This window comes from Pseudopipra pipra, chromosome 22, assembly GCF_036250125.1.
Source record: "Pseudopipra pipra isolate bDixPip1 chromosome 22, bDixPip1.hap1, whole genome shotgun sequence".
NCBI lineage: Eukaryota > Metazoa > Chordata > Aves > Passeriformes > Pipridae > Pseudopipra > Pseudopipra pipra.
Window position 1 is genome coordinate 3,062,248 of NC_087570.1, and position 27,607 is coordinate 3,089,854.

The 27,607-nt window shown below is 54.0% G+C and overlaps 1 protein-coding gene across 1 annotated transcript; it reads right to left on the reverse strand.

Annotated features, from left to right (window-relative positions):
- Positions 1–1,424: 1,424 nt before the first annotated feature.
- PLEKHN1 (pleckstrin homology domain containing N1) lies at positions 1,425–24,129 on the reverse strand (the record flags this gene model as incomplete). The annotated part of the gene is made up of 15 exons (XM_064634365.1): positions 1,425–3,410; positions 3,809–3,857; positions 4,087–4,302; positions 5,760–6,014; positions 6,446–6,640; positions 7,228–7,382; positions 7,823–7,892; positions 11,975–12,055; positions 12,673–12,822; positions 13,437–13,561; positions 16,385–16,475; positions 17,846–17,926; positions 18,278–18,424; positions 22,195–22,294; positions 23,987–24,129. Coding segments are annotated over 15 exons (2,052 nt in total), but the record flags the coding sequence as incomplete, so codon positions are not given.
- Positions 24,130–27,607: the final 3,478 nt, after the last annotated feature.

Sequence of the window (27,607 nt, forward strand, 5' to 3'; positions counted from 1 at the left end):
TTTTTGTTTTTTTTTGGGGGGGGGGTTGTGTTTGTTGATTTTTTTTGGTTGGTTGGTTGGTTTTTTGTTTGTTTTTTTTTGTTTGTTTGTTTTTTGAAGGAAAAAAGGGTTGAAATTCTGGCTTGGAATTAAGAAAGCAGAGAGAAATCCAGCAGCCCACAGTGTGTCAATCACTGCTCTGGCTTTCCAGCTATGGAAAAAAGTGTGTGTGTGGGGGACACCTGATTCGGGACTTTTAACACTTGGAGGGAGTGAGGGGGGTGGAGAGATCATTTGTCAGAGAGTGAATTGTTGGCAGCCAGTGTCTTCTCATGCCTTTCATCTGCCTCTGTGAATAAAGGTACAGCTATCCTATGACCAGAAGGATGTGCACAGCCTTGCTGGCAGCTCTGGAGCACTGGACCTGCCTTTTGTGGATGACCTGGTCCCCATCGAATTCCTGCTGCAGCCAGGATGAAGGATGAATACATTTTTTCAGGAAATAAGAGGTGTTTTGTGCCCTTTCAGGTACTAATTTCCAATTCAATGCAACCTGCACAGAGACATCTAGTGCTGCTCTGAGGAAACCCTCTATTTTTAAATCCTGAGTCTTCTGAGAAAGGTGTTGGTGGAAAAGCAGGAGAGTGGGGGTTTTGGGGTTTTCACAGTCACAAACATCCTGTTCCTACCTGCTATGGATCCACCCAGATAGGAAACCATCAGGGAAAAACCAATGGCCAGCAAAACCAGTGACTCAACAGGGAAAACAGGCCGTGCAGAGGGACTTGGGTTTGGTCATGACCAATTTGATGCTTGTGGGGGCTGGTTTGGGAATATTTTAGGGCTGGTCCACAAACATTAATTGATCTGCATTATTATAGCGGCCTAGAAAAGCTGTGCAACCCTCTGAAGTCAGGACAGACAGGGGCTGTGGGACACTGTCCCTTGCCCCAGAGCTGTGCCCAGAACCTGTCAGGAAAAGCTGCAGCCACAGGGCTGCAGAGAAGTTGCCCAGAGAAGCTGTGGATGCCTCTGGATCCCTGGAAGTGTCCAAGGCCAGGTTGGACTGGGCTTGGAACAACCTGGGATAGTGGAAGGTGTCCCTGCCCATGGCAGGTGGTTGAAAACAGGTGTTATTGGGGTCCCTTCCAACCCAAACCATTCAGTGACCCTGTGATTCCATGACTGATTTTACAGAGCACCTTTCCAGGACGTGGTGCTGAAGCAAAGTTCGATGAGCTTTGGCTTTAAACCTCCAGCCAGGTCCTGCTGCCTGACAAACACTGGGGAGACTTTGCTCAAGGATTAGGTGTTTGCAGGTGCCTGACCCGAACTAGAGACAGCCAGCAGTCTGGAACCCTCCTGGATAAAGGGCCCCAGGGAAGGAAGGATTTGGAAGGGACAGCAGTGATGGGGGAAAAAAAATCACCTCCATTAAACCAAAGAAAGAGAGAAGGAAATTATTCCATGGGAATGTGTATTGCAGTTGTCCAACCTCACAGAAACCCCAAGGGAACTTTAATATCAGCTGGAAGGGAATCTTCCCTTTTGATACATTGCAGATATTGCTGTTGAAACTCAGTTTAAAAGACTGTGGTGACCACGTTCCAAGTCAATGTGTTCATAGGAGCTCAAGAGCATGGAGACCTCCCAGCATATATGTGCTTTTGATGTTCCCTAGTGCGGTTTTGTTCTGAATAAATAGATAAATTTGGGGTTATTGGATACAAATCTTCCCAAAACAGAGCAAACCCAAAACAAAACAATGACAGCTACAAGACCCAAACCAACACACTCGTGAATGTGCAGACAGCTGCCCATCCTACAGTACTGAACCTCATCCACAGCTAGAAAATTAAATAGGTCTTTAACTCAGCCACATTTACACGTTACATACATAGAATCCACTCAAACTTTACATGTAAACTTCTTTGGATACCCAAAAAAAAAAAAAATTAAAATACAATGTAATATGCAGGTATTCAAGTACAAAGAGCTCCCCCCGATTGTTTTGTTTGCACCAGTGAAAGAACAAAAATAGAGGTTTTGTTCCTGTGTTTGGTTTGCAGCCTCTTTAGGGAACAAAGGTTAAGAATTTGGAGCCTCAGGTAAAAACATTTGGATTTGCTGCTGACCTTCAATGTGCCAAAGGACCTGGCCTAAGAGGCTGGAGAATAATAGCACTGAGACTCTGTCCCCTGTTGTTTGTGTCCTGGTCCTGCTGTGGGTCTGGAGGGGGGAAGAGGGGGATCACAGCCCACACTGGCATTGCTTTGATCGACTGGAGTTTGACTTGTGGCGAATTTTCTTCCCTCCCTGCCCAGACAGTCACAGGCAGCATTTAGTGTGAGCCCAGTGGTGTGCAGAGGAGTGGGAGGAAAGGAGGCATTCCCCAAGAGGAATCCCCAGAGCATCCTTTCCAGGGAAGACCTTGGTGAACACAAGTCACTTGGCACGTTTGCTGGCAGCACATTTCCAGGCTCCACCTGCCAAGGTGCCAGGCTCCTCATGTCACAGGACACCCACCATGGCTTTTGGAGCCAGCACTGGCAGGAAAGAATTTTTTGCATAGATTGGAAAGAAAGTCCCATCCTGCTCAGATCTGGTGGGTTTTTTCTCCATCTCTTGTCCGGTAACTCTGCTCTTGCAGGAAGACAATCCTATGAGCACAGCTATTGCTACCAACCTTGTATGCCAGGATGGGACATGTTTCATGTGTCCCTGCAGACTTCATAGCTCAGTGGAGGAAGGTTTGGCTTTAACAGCTGTTCTCAGGGCTCAGGGGATCATCAGAGGGACCAGCCTGAGGGCTCTGGGGAGAAGGAATCAAACTAACCCAGCCACCAACCAGCCCTTCTCTTTGGCCTTTGAGTGACTGCTTCCTCTGAACACCCAGTCCCTTTTACCTGAGGGAACCTGACCCTTTTTCTTCTTCCTTTCATTTTTGGGGACAGAGCTGTTCCCCAGCCAGGGCTCCCTGAGCACTCTCCTTGGCACAGCACACACGCTGCGCCTCCGTGTCCACAGGGGCTGTTGCTGCTGTGCTTTGCCCCCATCCCCAGATTTAGGGGAGAAATTTGAAGCCCAGGCCTGCCAGGACATGGGAAGCAGCCTTTTGCAGGGCAGGGCTCTTCCCTTTGCTTTGTGTGCCCTGGGTTCCTCATCCTGGAGGGAAGCCCAGCGAGAAAAGAGCCCGGGATGGGGGGGCTTTCTGTGCCTGGCTGTGGAGACCATCCCTTAGACCTGGTAAATCTGCTGGACTGGAGATGGGGAGGTGTGTGGGGTGCCTGGCTCCTTCTCCTCAGCTTCCCACAGGTTGTCATAGCTGAAGTCACTGTGGAAGCTCTGGAGCTCGGCGTAGTCGTGGAAGGCGGCGGAGTCGCGGTGCCGGCAGCTGGAATCTGGCAGGTCGTAGGTGCCCACATTCCCACCTGTGGGAAAACAGACCCAAGGGATCAGAGAGCTCAGCAGCAGCAGCAGCCTGATCGTCACCTTCCCCTTCGCCAGCAGAAGGTAAGAACGAGGATGAGTTAAATCACAGCCCAGGTGCAAATAGAGGTGGGCAAAGCGTGTGCGCCACGGGACAAGCCACAGGTCCCCACGGGTGACAGGTGAGCTGTGAGTCAGTGGAAGCCATACAGGTGTCTCCACCAGGCAGACACAGGCCCAGGGCAGGGTGACAGGCAGAGGGCAGGGTCACAGGCTCAGTCCCACCCGGGGAAGCAGGAGGGATAAAGGGCACCAGCCCTGCTTGGAACGACGCTGATGGAGACGGACACCGGCAGGGCAGGGAGGGTTCAGCCCCCCAGCACCCCCCCAAGAGTCTCACCTGGTGGGTGCAATGAAGGGCCCAGATGTTCCTCTGGCAGAGCAGAGATCTGGAAAGAAAAAGAGACACAGTGATGAGGATGACACAGCACTGCAGTCCTGGGATACTGCACACCAGGGAATCAGCCCTCCGTGGTTCCCCACTCCCTGCTCCCCAGGATGATCCCTGTCACTGAGCAAAGACCCCTGCAGTGAGACTCCAGTCAAACTGGGTCCCCTGCACCCCGTGTGTTCCCCTGCAGCCAGTGTGGGGCTCCAGGGCTGCATTTACCATCTCACCTCCTCAAGATAAGAAGCTTCAGCCTGTGCCCGCAGCTGGAGCCGGTGGGAGGTGCCAGGGGTGCTGTAAATGGGAGCTGTGGGCACCTCTCTGCAGTGGCCACTGGGCAGGGGCTGGCAGTTCCATTTCTCCAGAGAGAGGTGCTGCTGGGGCACAGGGATTGCTGGGCACCCGTTTGCCTGAGCTGGACCCGTCTGCCTGTGGCACTGCAGGAACTAGAGAGCAAAGCAAAATCCAGGTTGGATACCTGCTGTGGAGAGCTGGGAAACACTGACCTGCTGCTTCCCACCTGCTAAACCAGCCCTGCTGTGAACACACCAAACCAAGGCTTTCTGCCCTCCTCACAAGTTCTACTACACCCCAGTCCTGAAGGCCTTGGATGGGAAAGGGAGGATGGCCACAGACATAGTGGAAGTTGGCTGGGTGTGGAGGCAGTAGGATGACACCCTATGGCAACCCAGGGGATACAGAAGGACAGGGAAGTCAGGAAAGACCCTCTGAGGGAAGAGGTCGTCACCAGCATGGGGAAATGCCAGCCACAGACTCAGAAACAGCCTTTTCCCAAGAGATGTGCAAAACAAGAAATGTAGCCTTCAATAGGCACTCAGTTATGGCATCTGGAATTTTTTGGGGTGGATAAAGTGGTCTCTGTGTCTGACTCATCCCTAGTTTCTGTAAACTGGAGCACATCTCAGTCTCTGCCTTTGTTTTGTGGTTTCTGGCTCTTCCTGGGATTATTCTTGTGACGCTGGCATCCAGTGATAAGACAGGGGAAACCTGTTCCCCTCTGACTCTGTCCTGGCTTGAAAAAAACCTGGGAACTATGCTGTGCCCTGCCCCACCCCGAAATGCAGGCCTGGAGTTTCCACATGCTGCTCAGGCTCAGGCAGATGGCAGGAAAAGAAATGGCCCGAGGCACAATTTCTGGAGCCAAAAGCCTGTGTGCTGAGTCAGGGCCAGCTGTAACCAGCAGCAAGCACAGGTACCTCTTCCAGGAAGCTGGAACCTGCCCCACTGGGAGCACTGGGGGAGCTGGGGGTGTAGGGATCAGCGTACAAGTGGGAGCGGGGCATGGCCAGCCTCTCCAGGGAGCTGGAAGCTGTGAAGGGCTGGCTTCCCACCGAGCTCCATCTGCTCAGCTACAAGGCAGAGTGGAAACAGGAACGTGGCACGCTGGTCTCTACTTGCAGTTCATCCCCAGGAGGGACTGGGGTGGGAAATCTCCCTGTAGCTAAAATCCCAAACGCTGCTCATCCACGAGGGATGATGGGAGTGACTGTCTGTGCTAACGAGGGGAATTCCTTGATGAACACTCACAGAGGGGAGGGAAACGTGGCATCACACACTAAACCATTGATGGACACATGCTGGAAAACCCTGGGAAGAAGAGGCTGTGTCCTGTGAAGCAATAACTCCTACTCACCGAGCAGGGTCAGTCGTGTTGTCTCGGGAATTATTGCCCAGCATCCCATGGCTCCGAGGGACATTGCTCCACCTGCCACGTTTAACCTCACCTCCCACGGGCCATTTTCCAATGGAAATGGATTTCACACCTGCCCAAGAGCACCTGCCAGCACTCCTATCCCTGCCAGTGGCACCGCAAGGGAAAGCTGAACCACGCTCCCCATTCCCAGGCCGGAGGATCCATCCCCCCAAAATCCACCCTTCTTACACTGCTGAGGTGTGACGGGGGAGCTGGGGGGTGATGCTGTGAGCCGTGAGCCGAGTACGGCTCGTTGTACTCCGGGGACGGGATTTCGCCGTTGGGATTTTCGGGAATGAGGCTGCAGATGCTCCTCTCCGAGTCCTGGCTGGGCAGCTGCTGGATGCACGGCCCGCATTTGCCCTTGGATTTCCTGGCGCTGCCCCCTCTCCGCAGGTCCTGTGTGGGCAGCCCCGTGCTTGGCCAGTTGGCTTGTGCCAGGCACTGAAATGAGAAGGCAGACCCTGGAGCTGACTTTCCTCAGGCCAGGAACTCAGGGTTTGGGATGGTCTTGCACAGGGTCCCTGCCCTGGGCACTCCTACAACCCTGGGCACGCAAATCCTGCCCAGGGCCAGACCAAAATCCTGCCTAGCCCATCACCTCCACCCACCTCCAGCTCTTATTTTGGGGTCTCCTGGCCTTTGAACCACCCTGTTTGCCCTCTTGCAACCTGTCCAACAGTCAGAGTGGAGGACTGGGATGGGACTCCTCCGCAGCCTTTTCCCTTACCAGCAGAGGCTGAGCCAGGACAAACCCAGGCTCCAGGCATGGATTTGTGGCACCACACAGCAAACACTGCCCGCACCAGAGCGCTCTGCCCAAAGGCAGCGTCCGTCCCCACACGCATCCCGGGCTTTGGCAGGGGCTCACTTACGTGGAGAGGCTGGGAATAGCCAGAGGAGAGGGCATCTTCGAGCAGCCTGCCCTCAGGCATCAGCAGGAAGGAGTGTCCATCGGGCAGGGAGCCGCTGGTCTGGGACAGGTGGGTCACAGTGGTCACTCTCCCTCCGGACGCCCAGGAATTCGTGCGGCCATCGGAGGTGAGGGACCCTCTCCCGCTGCTGGTGAACTGAATGGGGAGAAGAACATGGTGATGGAAGGACCCTCTGCATGGCCACAGGCACATCCCTCCCCAGCCCCAGCAGTGCCAGCCCAGCACAGCCCTCGGTGCCCCTTGGGTTGGGGCTGTGTCCCCACGGCCAGCAGTTGCCCGGTGGCCATGCCTGGTGTGTGGGGTGTACTGGTGGGTCCAGCTGAGGTGACAAGGGGGAATGAGGGGGGTGCACTGCAGGAAAGGGGTGCTCAGGCACCCTGACCCGTCCCAGCTGCAGAGCTGGCAGTGTGGGTCTCCCCTTCCTTGCAGGAATCACAGAATAACCAGAGTTGGAAGGGACCCACAAGAATCATCGAGTCCAAGACCCTTTTAATGCCCTTGTGCCCAATGCCTCACTGCACAACACTGTCACAGTCTATGTCCTGCTTCTGAAGGAATTCACTATAATATCTGCCTATAAAATGTCATAAAGGGCTTTAAATAATTGGCAGGGCTCAGCAGCTTGCTGACAGCCTTCAAGCAGGATGCCTGAAGACAAAGTCTGCTGCGTCACAGGAGTGCTCCAGAGACAGGACAGCCACCGATTCCCAGGCGACTGTTACCTGGCTGGGGTGTGGCGGCTTTGATCCTGAGAAACTCTCGGATCCGGAGAGGGAGGAGTCGGCGTTTCGAAACTGGGCCGTGTTGAGGCAGTAGAGCCACTCCTGGTAATCCTCGTAACTGCGGCAGGTCACCCGGATCGAATTGATCAGCCGGCCTGGGAAAACAGCACTGGCTGCTCTCACTGGGCTCCACTGACTCAGTGTTGCTCCCTCGATAAGCCCGTGGGAACCCTCTCGCTCCGTCCCCTCCCCACGTCCTCCTGGGGTCTGGAGGTGCTGGGACAATGGGAATGCTCTGCCTTCGGTGCTGCCCGTTTGTACCAGGCTGGGGGTAGGACAGGGGCAGTCCCAGCCTGGGTCTAAATGAGGGGGACGCTGTGCACCCCTGGTGCTGTGGCCTCTTCCACCAGCAGAGCCAGGTCCTGCTGCTCATCCAGGGCACTGAGGGTCCCAGATTTCCAGGCAGTGCAGTTCACAGAGCCTGGCTCCCACACAGCTGAGAAGGGGCCACAGCAGCTCAGCAAAACCAGCAAACCAGCCCCCCAGGACCCTCCGTGGCTGCTGCCAGCACACCCCGTGGTGTGGGGACACCCACCTTCGATTAAAAAGGAGCTTTTCTCATTCTCTTCAAAAAGCACCTGGATGGCGTTGAGTGGCAGCTCGCCCTGTTGGAGAGAGAATCAGGATTGGGACCACAGAGCTGAGCAGATCTCCCAGTCTGTGCCATAGGGCACGTGGGCACTGTGGGAAGGACAACGTGGCTGCCCCTGCCCACCTTGGGGCAGCAAAACTCCACTTCCACAGGGGCTTTTCCATCAGGGGAGCCAAGAGGAGCCTTGTGCAGAGTTTTGCTGGGAGCACGAGGAGGGAAGCCCATGGTGAGGATGGAGAGAGGCTGGCAGGAGCCTGGCTGCAATTCCTGTGGCTTGGGGAGAAGGGGCAGCTTGGCCCTGCTGGGATGCCTTGGGATCCCCAGTGGGGATGGGGAATCTCAGAGCCTAAATCCCCTAAGGGCAGGTCTGCAGGAAACAAGAGGCACACCCAAGCTGCTGCTAAGCTGGGCAAGGATTTGGGGGCCTCTGTACCTTCACAGGTGTGGGGCACAGGCTTGTTGGAGAACTCTGTCTCCAGCAGATTGTCCCAGCTTGGTGTTTCCTGCTTCCAGTTCTCCCAACCACCAGCCTTACTGCAGGAATGAAGCCTCTGGAGCCAGCATGACTGTGTGAGACTGCTTTGTTCTCAAAGTCTCTCCTGAGATCCGAGCTTGGAAAAAACACCCCTTCCCTCCCAGTTCTGTTTCCAGCAGTTTAATGGCTGAAATTTCTGATTTCTCCAGAAAACTTCGCAAACATGGACCCGCACGAGGTTATAGTTGCTAACTTGGGACTTCCAGCCTTGCCCAGAGGAATGCCCACAATCCATTCCCTGCAAAGCCTTACAAAGACAGGGCTGAGCCCCGCAAATGCCAGCTGGTGAAACCTGAGCTCTTGTGTTACAGGAGGCACAGTTGTGAGCTGCCACTCCTGAGGTGGGAGCGGGGCTTGCCCCGGGCAGGCACCACACGTCTGTTCCTGTCAGCTGGGAGCTAAAGCAGCCTGTCCCTGGAAGATCTGGGAGTTAGAAGACCCCGTGTGCTATTAGCCCTAAGTGCTATTATACCTTTTCACACACATCCACATCCACTGTCCCCTCTGCCATCACCCCGTGTCCCGTGGCCATCCCGTATCTGTGCCAGACCAGCTCCGTGGTGACCTATGGGGTGGGCAGGGACAGGGCTGCCTGTCCCAGCCCCTCTCTTGCTCTGCTGCCACATGTCCTTTAAGTGTCACCGCTGACAGCTTAATTCTCTGTGATAGGCAACGTGGCAGAAGGGCCAAGGGGGTTTGTCAGCACTGAATTCAGATCCAGAGCTCCTCTTTCTCTGGGGTAAATTTTCCTTAGAGAAATGAGGCAGGAAAGCCCTGGGAGAGCCACTGAAGCAGATTCTGCACTGGAAACATCACACAGATGAGCTCATCCTTTTACTTCTCATCTCTCTCATGCTCTGAGCAGAGGGAAAACAAGGAACATGTGGTATTTTTGCTCCTGTTCCTATTCCTCTCACCTGGATGTCACCCTGACTCTCTCTGTGGGCACAGAGCACTGGGCAGGGGCAGCCGGTGGCAACAGCCCTGGGTGCAGCTCCTGGACAGGATGGTGAACACAGGGGCTGGGTAGTGCTCAAGGAAAAGAAGGTTCTCACCTCATTCCACTCTGCTCCATGCCCGGGAGTGGAGGAAATGCACAAAAAGCAGGAACAGAAGCCCTGTCTGTCATTTTGCCCAAGGCCCTCTCCGAAAGGTGCAATCCATCAGGATTCATTTGCCTAAGCTCAGGGGCTGCAAAACAAGGTGTCTAGCAGAAACTCCTCACCCCGCCCTCACTTCCAAGCTGTGCCAGCTGGAAAGGCTCTGGGAATGTGGCCGACGTGACAACTTTGCCGTGAGGGAATTGCGGCGCACACGGGTGTCCGTGGTTCGTGTGGCAGCTGCCTCTGCTACAGCCTGTGGGCACAGGCAGGCTCCTGTGGCATTCCTGCTGCCCCAGCAGTGATTTATGGGCTGAGCAGCTCGGGAAGGCTGACCTTGGGAGGGAAAGCTCACGATCTGCTCCCTGACTCCTTTCCCCCCCGTTGCTGGGGTTTGACATTTCAGCTGACGCAGGCCCTGCACGGCTGCTGCTCCTCAGCTCTCCAGCACATCCCAGCAAGATTCCTGCCACCAGCACATCCCAGCAAGCCTCTTGCCACCGAGGCAGACTGCACAGGGCTTGCCCTGGTGCCTGGTGCTCCATCCTCCCTTAAACAACAGCTCCCCATCCATGGGGATGCTGAAACACCCTCTGGGTAGAGTCCCACCTCAGGAAGCACAGCAGCATCCCACAAAGAACACACCTGTGGGCTGCAGAGAGCCCCTCCAGCCTTCCCTGGGCATGGTGTGAACCTGCCCCTCCAGCAGCTCCCCCCTTGCTGGTTTTCACCTCGCCCAGGGCCTTTTCCCACCAGAGCCTGTGGATTTGGGTGAGCCCCATCCCGGCAGGCTCAGCCCCTGCCTTCCCCTTCCCTGTCCCACACACACACACTTGGCAGCAGCAGCTCCTGTGGTTTGTATGAAGCTCAAGAACAAAAGGGCCGGCCTATTCCCTCACACACAAATTGTAGGGCTCAGCATCTGCTCGCAGGGAAGGGAAGTTAATTTGCAGAAGCCCTGGGAGAAGGCTCCTGTGCCCTGACATGCCTGTGGAAAATCAGGTTCCCAGTGCAGTGTCACAGGCTGGTGAATCACCTCCTGCCTGCACCCTGCTGCGCAGAGCCCCGGGACCAGAGCTCCTGCACCGTGGGAAGAGGGAACATTGCATGGACAGGGGCAGACAAAGCTGGTTTAAGGTTTCAAAAGAGATGAGCTAATCAGAGAGCCCAGCCCAGGGCCCCCTTACGTGGTGCCCCGTTCCCAGGAGCTGCAAACAGCGTGTTCCCGAAAACAAGCTCTGTCTGAGGTGTGTCACACAAGCCACCAGCTGCTGGAAAACAGCCTCCACTGCTGCACTGGGGATGAGGAGAGCTGTGACTGGTCATGTGCCTCCTATTGAGGCACAGGCATCTCCTCTCCAGAGATGCCTACACAGGTCTTCCCATGGGTGACCCTTGAATTAAAAGCATCCTGCGTGATGTGGAACCACAAGATTGGACCCCAGTGAGTTCATGCTGGATTTCACAAGCCCTCAGTCTCTGCAGGGTTCCCCTGTCACTGCCTGCTCTCTCAGTGACTAAGAGGGATGCTGTTCCCTGGAGGAGCAGCCCAGCTCTGCCCCGCCGTGTGCCGGTGCTGCCGCACGCGGGGTCACACACAGTTCACTGCTCTTTTTGGCACATTTGTTCCAGCAGGGGAAGAAACAGGACCAGAAAGCACAGGGCTGTTAATAAGCCATCACAATGATGCCCAAGAGCACGGAATCACAGGATTGTTAAGGTTAGGGAAGCCTGCCAGGATCATCAAGTCCGGCACTGCCGTGTTCGCCACTCAACTGTGTCACCAAGTGCCAGGGTGGGTGTTGGCAGCCACTCAGACTGCACAGTGCCACTGCCTGTCTGTGCTGAGGCTCCCAGCACTGCTCCCACAAGGCACACTAGACTAGAGAAGCTGGTCTTGCATCCCCTGGGACACTCAGACCTCCACATCCTCATTGTCCCTTCCGCTGCCATGCCCAGACATTGCTCCACAGAGGGAAAGAGCAGCAAACGCTGCTCCAGCAGCAGCCTCTCCTCCCTGCCTGTGCCCTTCCCCACGAGCATCAGATGTGCTGCCTGGATGCTCCCTGCTTCCAAGTGGTCCCGTGGCACAGAGCCTGGGAAGCAAAGCCCCCTCAGGGGCTCTCTGGGGCTGTTCCATCAGGAGAGCCAGGCTCCCTGCCAGCACCACCACACTGAAATATGCCAGCCTCCCTCCTCCCAGAGATTCCTTGGCAGCCAGCTCCTTTCCCCCTGGGCTTCTGTAGGAGGGAAAGGTGTTTCTCATGGGAAGATAACTTGCAACATCCCTCTGCCTGCTCACCTGCCAGCTGGCACGGGAGCAGCGTGGAGGGAAAGCCCCTGCCAACACGAGGGAGCACAAGGGAACACAGGTGGAGGGGAGCAACAAGCCAAAGAAGAGCTGAAATAGCTGCTGTGGATGGTTTGAGAGAGCAGGGAGATGCTCCAGCACGAACTTACCTTAAAACAGAAGCCATTCTGCTCTTCAGAAACTATCACCAGTGTGGAGGCATAAAGCACCAACAGCCGGTCATTCTGCTCCTTGGAAAGCAAGGAGGGAGAGGGATGTGAACAGCCTGTGAACAGCCAGGCAGGGATTGGATGTGGAGAGCCCTTTGCTCTGTCTCTCTGACAGCAGCCTGGGGCAAGGGCTCTGGAAAGGGCCAAGCTGCTCCCCTGCATCAGGAGATTGCTTTGGAAAGGGCCAAGCTGCTCCCCTGCACTGGGAGATTCCTGCCAGATTCCTGGGGCTTGCAGTTCTGTAATTCAGGAATGACTAAGCCCAAGGAAGCCTCTATCCAAGCTGCAGGAAGGTTGTCATCCCAGGAAATCTTTTATAGAGTAAGACCACTCAGAAGAAATTTAAAAAGCCTCTGGAGGCTGGTAAGGGAAGAGCTGGTGAAGTGACACTGGGTCAGCTGCCAGCCCTGTCCTGCAGGTCCTTGTGCACGTGCCTGTGTGCCTGTGCTGTCCCCAAGCACCCCTGCAGGGCCACAGGAGCAGGAAGAAACCATTTTCCCTTCACATGGGTGTAAAATGACCCTTGGGACCTGCTGGATTAGTGGCATCAGGCGGGCAGGAGCCTGCACTGGTCACTCCACCCATCCCCTTTCCCGAGCTGGGCTGGCAGGAGGTTGCTCCCCAGGGATGTGTCCTACCTGGAATGGCAGATGCTGAAGCTTTACTTCAGAGGCACAGAGGACACGGCCCAGGGATTCCCTCTGAGTCCCACTCCAGCCCTGGATAGGCATGTGCTGCATGCACCACCGCAGCTCCTCCTTCCCCACGGAGCTCTGCTTCCAGCCGTTCTAGGGACAGGAGCAAACTGAGCAGCAGGCAGACATGTCCTCCCCTGAGTTTATCCAGTGCATGGCCCTTCTCAGGGCACTTTTTAAGTGTGGCAGAGGCAGGAAAGAATAAATAAATCAGTGCAGGAGCCAGTTTTCCAGCTGGGACTGAATAATCGGTCCTGGTACCAAGCATCACCTGTAAATTGCCTTTCAAAGGGAGATATCTCTCTTTGACAAGTGGGGAGATGGAGACAGGGAGGGAATTAAAACACCCTGCAGAGATGGGAAGAGAAAGTCTCTTGAATCTAGTCCTGTTTTCTAGGTTCCAGCCTCCTCCTCCAGATGTTTTGTAATCTCTGGGGAATTGCACAAGCATCCAAATGCATCAGAGTTTCTCTGAGCCAGACCCAAAGCTCTGACCCTTTGGAGGTTGTGGTGGTGGCACCCACAGGTGGCAGGTCTTCCTTTCAGCACCCCCCCCACCCCGCCAATGTCTATCAAACACCTCTTGCAAACCTTTCTTTTTTTTGCACCCTTCTGTCACAGGAAGCCAAAGGCACCAAAGGCAAGCTCTGAAATGGAACCATCCCAGCTTCCCTGGTTGCTCAGGACTGTGGCTGTGAGGCACTCACCTGAGGGAGGAAGGGCAAGGCAAGGCTTCCTCCATTCAGCTGGATCTGCTTCTCCAGGTGATAAAGCCACTGCTTCAGCTCTGACTCAGAGGGGCAGAACACAACAAGGGGATTGAGCCGAGGACCTGTGAGACACAGGATGAGCAGAGCAGATAAGGGCACGGGTTGCAGCATCCATGTTGCACTCTGCACATCACACCATCAGACCATTGCTCTGTTCCAGTCCTTCCCACCACTCTTTTAGCACATTCTCTCACATCAGGCTGCTGGGAGTGCTCCAGCACCTTCTCACACACATCAGGCTCTGACCACCAGGCACTTCCCAACCCCAAACCAGGCCAAGAACAAAACTCCAAGACAGCATGAAAGCTTGAACTCAACACACGTTTCAGCTTTGAAATCCCCCAGGAGTTTGTGAAAAGCACCTGTGTGGGCAGGGACTGTCACAACTCATCAGAAAGTTCCGTGCTATCTCCTGCTTTCACTTTGGCACTCAACATGTAGAACACTGGTAGCTTTCTGACACAGTTTATTTATTGCTCCACCAAACATAATCTGTGCCAGACAATCTGCAGCTGACCTCAGACTTCTCCTGAAGGGAGGAACAGCCCTGCATCTTGTTGATTTTGACGTTTCCAGCCTCCTTCATTTAACAGCACGAGCAAAACAGTCTCACCCACCCCTCTGCTACTCACTGCAGACATGACCCAGTGACGGTAATAACCATTTCTGGCAGGATGCAGAATGTATGTTATGATTAATAATTTACCAGCAATCTCATATTAAACCCTGCTTGGTGCAAGCTCAGTAGGATCTGGCTCTGTGGGACTTGGAAGTATTGAGATAAGCCCTTGCACGGGATAAACATGGTACTTTGCCCTTCTTTAGCACCCTAATTCCTGCACTATTTATAAACAATGGTTAATTAAGACTTTGAAACGCTTCTGCCTTTCAGGAAATGCTCTGAAACGAATGTGCATAAACAAAGCAGAGGTGTGGAAGCTGGGGCAGAGACTCCCTGAGTGACTCCAAATCCATTGCAGTAATTTAGTGCCAAGCATTTCCTGGGCATCCAAGTGTCTATGGACTGCCGTGGCTCTGGAGTTCTCCTGCCTCCTCTTCCCTTGGTTTCCCTGTCTTTGCAAGGAAGATACAGTGATTCCCTGCTTTATGGAGTAGCCAGGAGGGTGTGATGGTGTTAGTGCTCTCTAGGTATTCTGGCAGCTCTGGATACTTCCCATGGCATCCAGGCTGGTAGGAGTTGTGCTGGTAGGGAAGAGAAAATGAGGAAAGGCCCTGCTGGCTAAGCCTGAAGCCTGGGACACCCCTGAAGCTGGAGCAGGAGCTGTGGGAGGCTTTGAGCACAGTCTGAGAGGCTGCTGCTAATTCAGCTCCTGCCCTTACCCTCGGCCCCAGGGGCACGTTCGTGGCAGGGCCATGACCCAGCCACACTGAGCAACCCCTCCCAGCCCTCATGCTCTTTCCTTCTGCCTTCTTCTTCCTCCTTCCTTTTGAATGCTTCCAGAGGAGCTCTGGAAGCAAGAAACCCCCTTCCCAGAGCAGGAGCAGTTTATTCCCACGCAAATCTCCCAGACTGGAGACACTAAAAGGCTGCAACGTCTGCAGGGGAGGCAGAGGTAACTCGAGGTGCTCAGTAACTCCACCAGCACCACAGGCTGGGCAAGGGATGGACCATAAAGCCCAGGTGACAGCCAGACACCGTCCACCAAGGACACCCTGGATGCTGCCAGGCTTCCTTCTCCACCTCCACGCTTCCAGTGATCCTGCAACAACTTCCAGTAAGCTGAACTACCCCTGGCAGTGCAGTTATGGGGAACTACGGGTGCCACAGGATTTCACAAGAGAATGGATGCCTGTCTGTTGTGTCTCAGAGTCATGAGATGAAGAGATTTCCACCCTGACCCTGTGTGGGGACACGGGAAGGCTCCTACCCCCTCCATGCCTTGATTCCTCCCCTTCCAGCAGGACAATAAAACTGTTCCACTGATCTCCCAGCAGTCCTAAACATCACTGCCTCCCTGGTTTCTTCATGTCACTGCTTCCCAACGTGCACAGCACTCTGTCTGAAAGGCTTTGGCTTGTTCTTCCCCCAAGCAGGACAGGAACCCAACAAAGCTTGAGGCAATTTTCCACCCAGCCACACTCCTGCCTGTTTTCACACAAGCAGAACGAGTCCCCCCACCCCAGAGCAGATGCCCCTGGGAGGAGCTTTCCTTCATTTTAAAGACTTCCAAAAAGGGTTGGAGAGCCCTGCCTGGTACAGTGCAGCACAACCACAGCTCAGCAGCCCTTAAAATTGGAGGGTCATTTGTACCACCTCCTTTTTATCATTTATGCCTGTAATTCAGCAATGACTAAGCCCAAAGAAGCCTCTATCCAAGCTGCAGACAGGCTGTCATCCCAGGAGATCTTTTACAAAGCAAGAGCACTCAGAGAAAAGTTTAAAGAGCTTGTGGAGGCTGGTGAGGGAAGAGCTGGTGAGGTGACACTGGGTCCTGGCAGCACCAAACTGGTGTTACTGTGGAGGCAACTCACCTCTGGGCACTGAACTGTGCCCTTCAGTGCCCTGCCTGCTTGGAGTCACTCCCTGCCCTTGGGATTTATATGGAGAGCTGGGAGAAGGAGTTTTATTCCATTTTTTTCATTCAAATAACTGGACAGAGGTGGGAACTGTCACCATGAGTCCTCCAGCTGGAACACAGGACCATCCATCCCCTCCCCTCCCTGTGCCAGCCCTGGGCATCACTGCCCAGGCATTTAAGAGCAGGGAAGCCTTGGAGAGAAAGATGTGGATTCTGGGAGGAAGGAAGAGCTTCATCTCCCTGCAGCCTCTTTCCTGGGATGGGGTCAGGGTGGGACAGAGAGCAGAGACAGCCTGATTCACACCCCCTCTGCCCTCTGTGCAAAGCAAACAAGGAGGCACCCACCTGCAATGAGGAAAGCGTGGCAATCCTGCTGCCCAGGGCCCTTCCCAGCCTCAATCTCACAGACATTCAGCTCCTTCAGAGGCAGCAGTTCCTGCAGAGGGAGGGCACACTGTTATTTTGGGGGCAGCTCTGTCATCGGTGCCCCTTTGCCGTGGGAGGTTGGGAGCCCAGACTCCCAGACTGCTGTGGCTCAGTGTTAGACTGAAAAACGTGGCTCTGAGGGGAGACATTTGGGGTCTGGATCCAGCACACTCCCCAGAGGAAGCAGGGAAGTGGGGCCAGTGCTGCAGCAATCCTTTATATTCTTTATATTCCAAATCTTTCAGTTTTAAGAGAAACCTCAGCAAGACAACGGTGGTTTAACACAAGAAACACAGAAGATGGAGTTGACCATAAAGCAAAACTGAGCTATCTGGTTCCAAGGCTCTGGATCTTCAGATTCCCACTATAACAGAGCACAGGAACAGGTGGCAAGTTTGTACTCCCCATTTTGGGCTTTCTAAACAAGCTCCATAAAAGATGCTAATGGCTGCTAATGTCTTGGGGCCAGTACTGGAACGTTAATTCCCTTTTAATTCCCCTTGAATTAATAAACTAAGGAGCTGTTTATAAAGCAGTCAGGAGATTTTGTAATATTGTTTGTCTCCTGACATGCGAGTTTTCAGTTGAAGGCTGGTTGGTGGGTGACTCGAGAGATTGCACTGATGTATTGCATCAACATAAAGTCACCTGCAAGACAATGAATCATTTCTAAAAGGAACTAATTTTTATAACCATCTCCGAAACAGCCATGCTCAGTTTTAATTGCTCACTCCTGTGGAGGGACAGCACATCCAGGGCTTCTTGTTTCACAGTTGTGACTTCCTTATTATTTGTAATTCACCAGCATCATCAGGTTAAAAGATTGATGAGCAGTTTGCCAGGAGAGCTCCCCAGTGCTGCCCTCAGTTTTTTATTTCCACCTTCTCCCACGGATTAATTAGTGTTGGAGAAGTCCTCTAAGATTATCAGCTCCAACCTGCAGATGAAAAAACTCCCCCTTGGTCCAGAGGGCAGGGCCAAGACCACCACGGGCACCAAGGCCAGTGGGATTTTGGGCTGTGGGAGCCCCTGTAGGTCCCTGCCAAGGCTCAGCTCCCTGTGCTTGGTGCTGAACACCTCCCACCCCTGGCCCTCCCTGCCAGCCCTGCACAAGCCCCTCTCCCACCTCTGTGGGGTCCTTTATCTCTGCCCACAGGCAAGGCCAAGGACTCAGGTGAAACTGAGGTCACCTGAGTGCAGGCCCTGGGGAAAAAAATGCCCTCCTTTCCCAGGATCTTGGCATGCACGGGAAGGGACTTGGTGACATCTCTTAGAGGAGGCCAGGGGAGCCCCAGAAGCAGAGCCCCCTGTCCCAGCCCATCTGCCCAGAGCCACCCAAGTGCCCAGTGCTTGCCCTGGCACGACCAGGCGATGCCCTACCTGGTGGGTGAGTCCATTGGAGCCCACGGACTGGAAGTACAGGTAGGACTGGAACAGCTCCAAGAAGCAGTCATTGACCTCCTGCAGGAGAGACACGGCCTGGGGGTTATCTCAGGACACCTTCCCTCTCCCGACTTCCCTCTCATCCCAGGCTGATCCATGCACAGGAAAGCTCATCCCAGGGCCACCACGGCGTTTCCACCATGGATCTGCTGCCAGCCCAGCAGTGGAGCCTGGAAGCACATCCCAGCTGCCCACAGGGATGGGAGCAGGTGCACGAGCTGATACCTGTGCACCACATGACAACACATCCCACAGTAGCCCAAGGGAGCCTCCCTGAGTCACATTTCCCAGAATTACAGTTCCCTTCCCAGTTCTGCAGGGTCATACCCGGGGAGAGAAAACGCCCACAAACAGGTGCCTCAGTTTTACCTGGCAGTGGTGGAACCTTAACTTGACCTTGGAGTAATAGATGATTTTTCCCAGGTTCCTGACAGTCGTTTTCCTTCGTCCCTTCTTGAACAGGCTGGGGAACCTCTGGTCCAAGTTTTCTTTCTGGTTTTCCGGGTTCGGGATAATCTGTACCAAGGACACAGGGAGAACAAATCAGAGGAATGGGGAGGTGATGTCTGGAAGAGACATTCCCAGAACATCTTCCCAAAAGGGATTCCTTGGAAAGGTGCCCTGGGCAGGTGCCCAGGATGGGCTGTTTGTTGTTGGGTCTCCATGCCAGCATGGAGCTGGGGTTCAGTTACTGCTGGGAGGAGATGCTGACCTAAAGGTGAGGTTTCTCTGTTGGGAAGGAGGGGGGGCAGAGGCACATCCTACTTTTAGGGTATCCCAACTCCACAGACAAACCTCTTACCATCCTAATCAAATCCACTGGAACAAGGACCCATTGAGGCTAAGGCACACACAGTGTGTGCCTTCCACTGGGGGTAGTGGGAAGGTTTTCTTTGCTCTAGTTCCACCTGGATTCCTTGGCTCTCCCATCTGCTCAGATCCCTGGATTTCTCTAGGTGGAGTCAGTTGTTTTGGGTGCCAGACAATTTTGGGGCAGAGCCCCACAGCCATAAAAGCAGCTGCAAGGCACTGAGTGGTGAAGCTGCTCAGTGCCAGTGCAAAAAGCTTGGAAAAGCTACAGGAGGCCAGAAAGCACTGCAGGAGAGCCAGGACTGAGGAGAGGAGACAATACTCAGGGCTGGAGGCTTCCCTGATTCCCTGGTTATAGGGGAATTCTTCCTTCTGTGCAGTAGCACAACCCCACACCCCTATGGCACAGCACTGCTGTCACACTGTCTGGATACTGCATGAATCCCAGGGGGGAAAAGCTCTTCCTGCAGCTTTTCTGGGAATAACACTTTTATTTCTGGGGGCTGGTTGATTTCCTTGGGGAGAAGGGAAGGGCTGTATCCCAGCCACCGATTCCCACAGAGGCTGGGATACACACTAGCCTGGGAGTCTTAAATATCAGCTTGGTCAGACGCTCCCCAGACTCCAGGTATGCATCCTCCAGCGAAAGAGAAAGGTAGGTGGGAGAGGGAAGGTTTGGAGTGGTTTTATGTGGCTGCCCTGGGCTCGAACTGAGCATTTCCAGGGATGAGCAGGGCGAGGGCTCAGCGGGATCACTCAGCCCATCACCGCGGGGCTGCCGGCACGTCCCCGCCTCCGGCGTGTGCCCGCTCCCGGCTCCCTGTGCCAAGGAGACAGCTGCGTGTGCCCGTGATGGATGAGGAAGCAGCACAGCTCACCAGATCTGTCTGGCTGGGGACTCTGTGACTCACCCCTCTGGCACGAGGTTAACCCCCCTCTCCCAGCCTTCTCCAGGGATAGCGCTGCTCCGGGGGCTGGTGAACCAGGAACAGGAGCCTGAAGCTCTCTGGGCCCTTTCACCTGCAAAGCTTGGGCCTCACTGAATTTAGGTTACTCTTTTTAGGGCACGAGTTAACCCTTTCTCTGCTCAGAGCCTCCCTCCAGCTTTCCCAGGCATGGAACAGAACCCAGGGAACCCGCTGGCTGCCTGTTAAGTGTCTCACTGAGGCAGCTCAGAGTAGGAAAAGGTCATATTTGTGCCACAGGTCGCTGTCAGAGCAAAGAGCAGCTGGGGCAGCAATAACAAAACACCGCTGGGATAAGGGCAGCCACCAGAAACAGGGAGTGGGGAGAGGATGAAGTAATGAAATTATGGAAACAGAGATAAGGAACGACACCGGCTACCAGCTGCCTGGGCAATTCTGCTGCCTGGAACGTGCCAGCCAAACTTCCTGGGAATAAATAAGGCACCAAGGAGCAAAAACAACCTGGGAGCTGGGAATCCAGCAGCACTGCTGGCAAAGAGCTCGGCCAACCTGCCAGCTTCCACAGGGATCCTCCCGCAGTCGGGAGGGAGAGGGAGAGTTTCCATGACCGCTGTTCATGTGGCAAGAAACAAGATCAGTGGAATATTCCCTCTCCCAAACAAGGATCCAGCGACCCCAGCTTGCAAGGGTTTGCAGTGAGACTTAGGAGACAGGTGGATTTAGTGGTTAAACATGGGAGCAAGTCCAAGGCCATGGACATCCCTGAAATTTGCTGCTGCCCTTCCAGCTGCAGGCTGCCACGACACAGGCACCACCCAAAACCACGGGGATGCCTCAGTGTGCAGCCAAAACAAAAGGGATTTATTCTTCCTCTGGAATGCTCTCCAGTCAGCTGCTCGCTCCCCTGGCTGTGCTGTGCTGGGGACCAGCACCCTCCTCCCCCAGCCCCATCCTGACCAGCCCCGTTCCCGTTAGCTCAGCGGTCCCACTGGGTTCCAGGCAGTGCAGATCCTTGGAAACTTGGTTTCTCCCAGGGCTTGGTCTCTGGCAGTGCAAGTGCCCTGACATGTTCTTTCCCCCCCCAGTCTCAGATGCCTCATCCTACAGGTAGAACAAGTTACTAATTAACCTGCAGACCCCAGTGACTCCCAACTGAATCACCAGCCCAGGCAGCAGGAAGAGCTCAGCCTTGCAAGGCTGGTGCCCCGGGGCTCTGAAAGCTGCTGTTTAATGATAAAAGAAGCAAATGAGAAGCACAGCTCTTCTGGCACATCCTCCCCCCTCGCCTTGGCCGAGGCTCCACAGGAGCCGTGACTGGGAAGTGTGGGAAACAGGGCAGAGGGTGGTGGGAGCAAAAGGCACTGGCTGTGTGTGCCAGGTCCAGAAGGGTCTGGTTTTCAGGGATGTCACCTGCCCCAGTCCCAGGCTGCCTGGGATGGCCAGAGGTTTGGTGATCCCATCTCCTCCGAGATTGCATCAGAGCCCTGTGCTGACGGCTGCTCTCTGACCTGGCCCCACGGCACCTGGTTCTCCTCAAAATACGGGAGTGGGAAAGGGTCTAAGCCAAGGCTTTCTCTCCAGGCCACACAAGAAGCTTGTGGCTGAGCAGGGAGTTTGCATCCCAGCTGCCCCAGGCGAGGGTAACTGCTAAACAACTGCTCCACCCACCCTCCTTCCTTCCCTGGAGAGATCCCACACTCGTGTTCCCGAATGAATAAGTTCTCGGTGACCTTTGTTGTGTCCTCTTGCAGGATTTCTTTTCCGGGATCTGCTCACATGACAGCTCATCCTGCTGAGCATCCAGGATCCATCTGAGTGAGCCCTGGGCTCTGCTGCCTGACCCTTCTGGATGCTGATTCCCACAGGGAGCTGTGCCATCTCTGAAATTCCCTCCGCCTGGCATTGAGTCTCTGCCTCAGTTTCCCCTTCCCCACATCCACGCAGCCTATTTGCCATGCAGTGGGAGAGGTGCCTGCCCAGCACAGCCCAAAGGGTCCCCAAACTCCGTCCACATCCCTGTCCCCCACAAAGGGACCGAGAAAACACACCAGGGTTCATCTCTTCACCTCTGCTTTCCCTGAGCAGTGCTGGGAAATGGGCCATATGGCCACAAGGCTGGTACGTGCCTGGGGCAGACCTGCCCTTCCTGATTGCCTTCCCAGGGCTCCTTGCTAACACACTGCCTGTCTCATTCCGGCGTGGGAATGAATCATCTCACCTTTGAATGCTCGCTCCGATTTTCCCTTCCCTCACAGGCAACCCAGAAAGAGCAGAAGTGGGGGGTGAGATATCCCTGCTTGGCTCCCAGCACGACCCTCCCACCCCATCACACCTTTTTGCTGGTGGCAGGTCCCCCCCAAACCTTCCTGGGGACCCCGGGCCAGGTAATTCTGCCGGTGTGTGAGCACAGCGCTCATCCTTCCCTGGGCTCCATCCCTTTGAGACAGACCTGCTGCTGCCCCTGGATCCAGACCCATCATCCTTCTTTGGGCTGGGTGGGAATAAACTCTTGGAGCAGCGGGGAGGGGGTTTGGATGTGTTTGTACTTGCCTTTGCTGGAATATACTGCAGGATTTTGTCCGTGGTCGTGTCTCTCTCCTGCCCTCCTTCTAGACCAAAAAAGCTGGGCAGTTTTTTCTTGCTGTTTTGTCTATAAAAGGGAGGGAAAATAAAAAAACACAAATCAAAACACACATGGAAACACAGATCCAGGCTGATGCACAGAGAATTCTGCCGAGAAATAAGGAAGCCAGCAAACTGAGCAAGCAATTTGTCATGGGCTTTCTAATCATTCCAGCCCAGCAAAGGGGCTGATAAACAGCCTGGGAGAATTGAAATGGGGGTTGTGCTGCACTTGTTGCTGTTTCTTTGCTTTTCCACAGGTCTTTGCAGAACCAAATGATCGATTTGGCTCATCCGTGTCTCCGAATCAGCAGAGGGACCAGATGTTCCACTGCAAAACACGAAGACCAAATCCAGCCCTGACAGCTATTCCAGAACCCCCCCTGGAGCAGAGATGCACATGCACAGATACACCACCAGACATTCACAAGGAGGTTTTGTTTCTGCCTCTGTGGTTTTCCTCTCTCTTTCCTTCCACTCCCAGCCAGGGCCCCGGTTCTCCTTTGCCTGCACACACCATTAACACGTTACTGGTGCTGCTGAGCAGCACTGGGATTGCTTTGCTGGGACTTCCCAGCCCTTGCTGGGAATCTCAGATTGCAGCATTTATTTGGGCAGAAACCAGGCTTATCTCCACGGAGAGCCCTGAGCGTGGGAAGCCGGGAGCCAGCAGGGACAGGGGGTGCTCTGGGGCTTGGCTGCTCCACCACAGGTGGGATGTCAGCCCTCCAGGGTCCAAATTCCCCCAAGTGACCCCCTCTTTTTTATCCCACAGGAGCTCCACAGGCTCCTACAGGTTTACTCCTAATTTATGGCAGCTCAGGAGACCAAGGGGACAGTTTAGTGTCTCCTCTTGATTAGAAACCCCTCAGCCTGCAGAGTTTAGGGGGTCTGTCTCACAGCCCAGCACAGACACAGGGCAGACAGGGCTGGCAGGTTCACAGGGAATCACTCTGGTTCCCAACAGAGCTCTTTTCCAGCCCAGAGTCCTCGGGATGGGGAGGGATCTGCTCTGTGCACATGTAGGTGCTGGCAGACTGTGCTGATGGGAGCACAGGCAGTGGAAAAGAAAGCAGGGAAGCTTGCTGTGCATTCCCTGGAAAGCTCTATTTTGGGACAGCCGCCCATCGCTGTGGTACCTGAGCACTGCCCTGGCCAGCTCAGCACCCAAATCCCCAAAGGGTTTCACAGACATTTTCTGTTATTCCCCCTTCAGATTTACAAACACAGGTCAAATCACGTGTCAGAGTGCTGGGATTTGGGGGTTTCTATCCGAGGGACAGGAGTGTGAAAGTTACTTTTTCCCAACAAGCACCGCGACTCCAGGAGTCGTGAAGAGAGAAAACCACCAGTGAAAACAAGGAGTATCGGGTGTTCTGCACCTTGCCCTGCCTGTCCCGCAGAGAGGAGTTCAACCATCAGAACAAAATTAAATAAACCCTGTTTCTCCCGGGGGGGTGGTGTTTCCCCTGGGGAGCTGGGATTCCCTGCCGGCAGAGGACTCCATCCCAGGCAGTCAGGGCGAGCTGATCCCGCCTGGGCGCTGCCCAGCACCCCACAAAACCACGGGACAGCGAGCATGAAACATGAAATATGAAATAACTGCCGGGTTCCCCGAGCGGGGGCTCAGCTGCCAGCCCGGATCCGCACGGTGCATCCCACAGGAGAACACCAGCCCCACTGGAAAACCACCCCGAAATAAAAAAGCAGGGGTACTCACGCTTTCTTCAGCGAAGGCTTCCTTCGGAAGGAGCTCCTGAAGCCCCCAGGTGCCTGCGGGACGCACGCGATGTTCCCCATGCCGGGAAGCGCCTGGAAGCGCCCGGAGCCGTGGGGAGCTGGAGGTCTGTGTGTGGGATCGTGTCACGCCGCCGTTCCCTCCCTTCCCTTCCCTTCCGCCCGCTGTGACTCGAGTGGGTGTGGGCTGAGCCAGGCTCAGCTCCCGGCCGGGGCTCCCACTCCTGCTCCCGCCCCGCTCGCTGGGAGGGGCGAGCCAGGTACATGTTCCCTGAGACGAGGAATTAACCAGGGAATTATAAACTCAGCGGTGCAGGGCATGAACGTTCCTTACTGTCCAACAGCACGGAGCTGGAGCCGCTAATAAACCCATCCGGAGCGTTTTCCCGAGTGGAATTCGATCACTGTTCAGCCCGGGACGGGGGAAAATAAGATAATATTGGTGATTATTGTTTAAGCATTAACAAAAATCCTTTAAGGTTGTTGCTCAAGGGTTCAAAAGGCTGCGCTTGGAATGGGTGTTTGTTGAAAAGAAACAGCTGGATTAAAGGTGTAAAAATAAATAAGCTGTGTGAAAATATAGGAAATAAGCAGGGGAAATCTAATTGAAATCTAAGGATTATGGAGAATTGATAGAGGAAGCAAAGAGCAAAAGGAGATGCATGACCAGCAAAGCTAAAGGTGTATTTGTAGAAGAAATGCTTTGAAAGGAGGAAAACAAAAGATTTATGGTATGATTCCCTTACAGTGTGAAAATATAAATAACAAGTAGTTAATAACAAAACAAAAAAGGTAAATATTTCTGTGCAATGGATAGGAAAAAAAACAGGCAGTTACAGCCATAGGGAATGACAAACCCCTTTTCATTCCGTGGTCAGGTGGCTGTGAAAAAGTAAACACAAAACTCAGATGCTCTGGATCAGAAAATCCAGAGAATTCTCATCAAAGAGTTCTAAAGATCTGAACACAAAAGTTTTGGGTTGCAGGAAGTCTCGCAGGACCACAGAATTTGCAAAGAAATTGCATAAGTTAACAGGAATATCAGTATTTCCATGGGTAAAACAACCACCCCAGTTAATTATAGGTTTGTCAGTTGACACTGATTCCTGGGAAAATGATGTAACAGTTGTGAGGGAGTTGGATTAACTTTAAGGATTACAGGAGGAGAATATAATTAACACAAATCAACACGGGGTTGTGGAAATTAGATCTTGTCAAACTAATGTAATTGACAGCACGTTTGAAAAATAAATCAGATTTAGTTAATATAAATAACAGTGACCCAAGCAATTACTATAAAGCACGTGATGTGACGTATCTACACCTTATTTTACGAAGGCTCTGAAGCACAACAAAGGCTGTAAATCCATAAATCTGTTACAGCCTGGCCAGCCAGGGAGAGACAACAGTGACTGTGAGCGGGGACTGTCCTCTGGGAAGAGGGCAGGGAGCAGGTTTTGCCTCCTCCCTGTTCCCAGGGACAGTCCAGCAGCTCCATCTTGCAGCAGAGAGGCTGCAGGGATGTGGTGATGCTGGAAGCACCTGCGTGGGGAACACACTTGTGACACACTTGTGACACTCTTGTGACAACCTGCTGGGGCAGAGAACCAGGAGGGATGCAGAGAAAGTGAAGGTGGGTGAGCTGAAGCTGGAAACAAGGTGTGTATTTTCACAGGAAAGGTTATTTCTCACCACAAGAACTCCCAGGGTGTGTGGTGAGTCCCGGGTGATTTCTTCAACAGGGGATTTTTAAAACCAGGAGAGGGTGTTTTCTTAGAGACTCTGTTTGAATCAAACTGGGATTGGCTATTTCTGAGGTCTTACAGACACATTGGGTGTGTTAGGCTCTCTCTGTTTGCATCTTACCTTGCAGAAACAAAATCAACATATTCCCCAAAGAGGTGATTGCACAGAGAGAGCAGCTGATAACGGATATGCCATAAAATTTCTCCAAGGCTTCCCCATCTTTGACCTTTAAAAACAGCCTCCCTGTCCCCCTCCCCTTTCTGTCATATAATCCATTAACCCTTCATGGCCAAGCAAAGCAACAGGACACCCCTCCAGAAGGCCTCGATCAGAAATTCCCTAATTTTTATGGCAGGGTGCTTCTGTGAGCTCTGTTCTCTCTGCACAGCTGGGAAACGACTATCTGACAGCACAGCACCTCCTGGCAGAGATCAGAAATTACAGCAAACAGCACCAACTGTGTTTTACTCAGGAAAAGTATGATTCCTCTTAAAGTCCGTGGCTAACACGGTCAGACTGTGACCAGAAACGTGCCGTTCCTCCAGCATGTTTGTTCTAAATAAAAACCTTACAGCTCAGAATAGTGGCAGAACTACTGCAGGTCCTGCAAATACACCTCACTTTGCTCGCTGGGACACCAGTGACACCACCACAGATGGCAGGGCCAGGTGTGACCAGTGGCTGAGGACAGTCCCCTCTCTCTGCGTGCTGGGCGCACCAGCTCGAGGGCTCACTGGCTCTGCTTCCAGGAGAACCTGAACTTGGAGGGAAGCAGCCTCCAGACTTCAGGAAGGCTTTTGGAGCACGGCAGTTATTTATAGAAGCCCCAACCAGAAGCAGGAGCCTAGAGAGCAGCAGGAAAGAGGACACGGGCAGGGCTCCAGCCGAGCCAGGCATTCCGACCGCGCGGCATCGCGGCTTGACCGCGATGGGAAAGTTCCCTCCTGGGCCCCAGGGGATGCTGCCAGGCAGTTCTCATTGCTCTTTTCACCCCCTGAACTCCCCACACCGTGAAATGGGCTCGGCATTCCCCCCAGGAGGCAGGGACTGGCAGCAGTTGGGAAGCAGAATGGGGCCATCCAGCCCCTGGGCGAGCTGCGTGTGGCAGCTGGGGGTGCAGGAGGATGTCTCTCATCTGGTTTTCATTTCCACTGCAGGAAAAGCTGTCAACAGCACTGGGAGTCCTGGGGAGACCAAACTGGAATTTAATGGGCAGGGAGAGGTGTAAATCAGCCTGCCTCTGAAGCCTCTATGCCTTGAGTTGGGCTTTTCCCAGTGGTCTCCACGACCACCAGCATCTTGGCCCTGCTCTTTCTCTGGGATAGAGGGAATGTGTGCAGAGTGGTGGACACTCCCAGCACAACATCCTCTCTGGGAATATGAAGCCCCTTGTCCACAGGACAGCAGCCCCCCTGCCCAGGCATCCAGCACCATCAGCTGAGCCCGGGGCCAGGAGCTGGGGGAAGAGCTGCTCCTTTTAGCACAGAAGATCCTTCAAAACTGGTTTTGTTCCCTGTTGTCTCCTCTATTACATCCACATCAGCAGGGCCAGTCTGAAGTGGGCTCTAGAATGGGAGCCTGTCCCTGCTCTGTGCAAAATGCTGGACTGGTGACATCCAAACAGATGAGACCTCAGAATCCTAGAACATCCTGAGCTGGAACGGACCCACAGGATAATTGACTCAACTCCTGGCCCTGCACAGACACCCCAACAATCCCACCATGTCCCTCAGAGCATTGTCCAAACACTCCTGGAGCTCTGGCAGCCTTGGGGCTGTGACCACTGCCCTGGGGGGCCTGTTCAGTGCCCGACCACCCTCCAGGGGAAGAACCTTTTCCTAATATCCAACCTAAACCT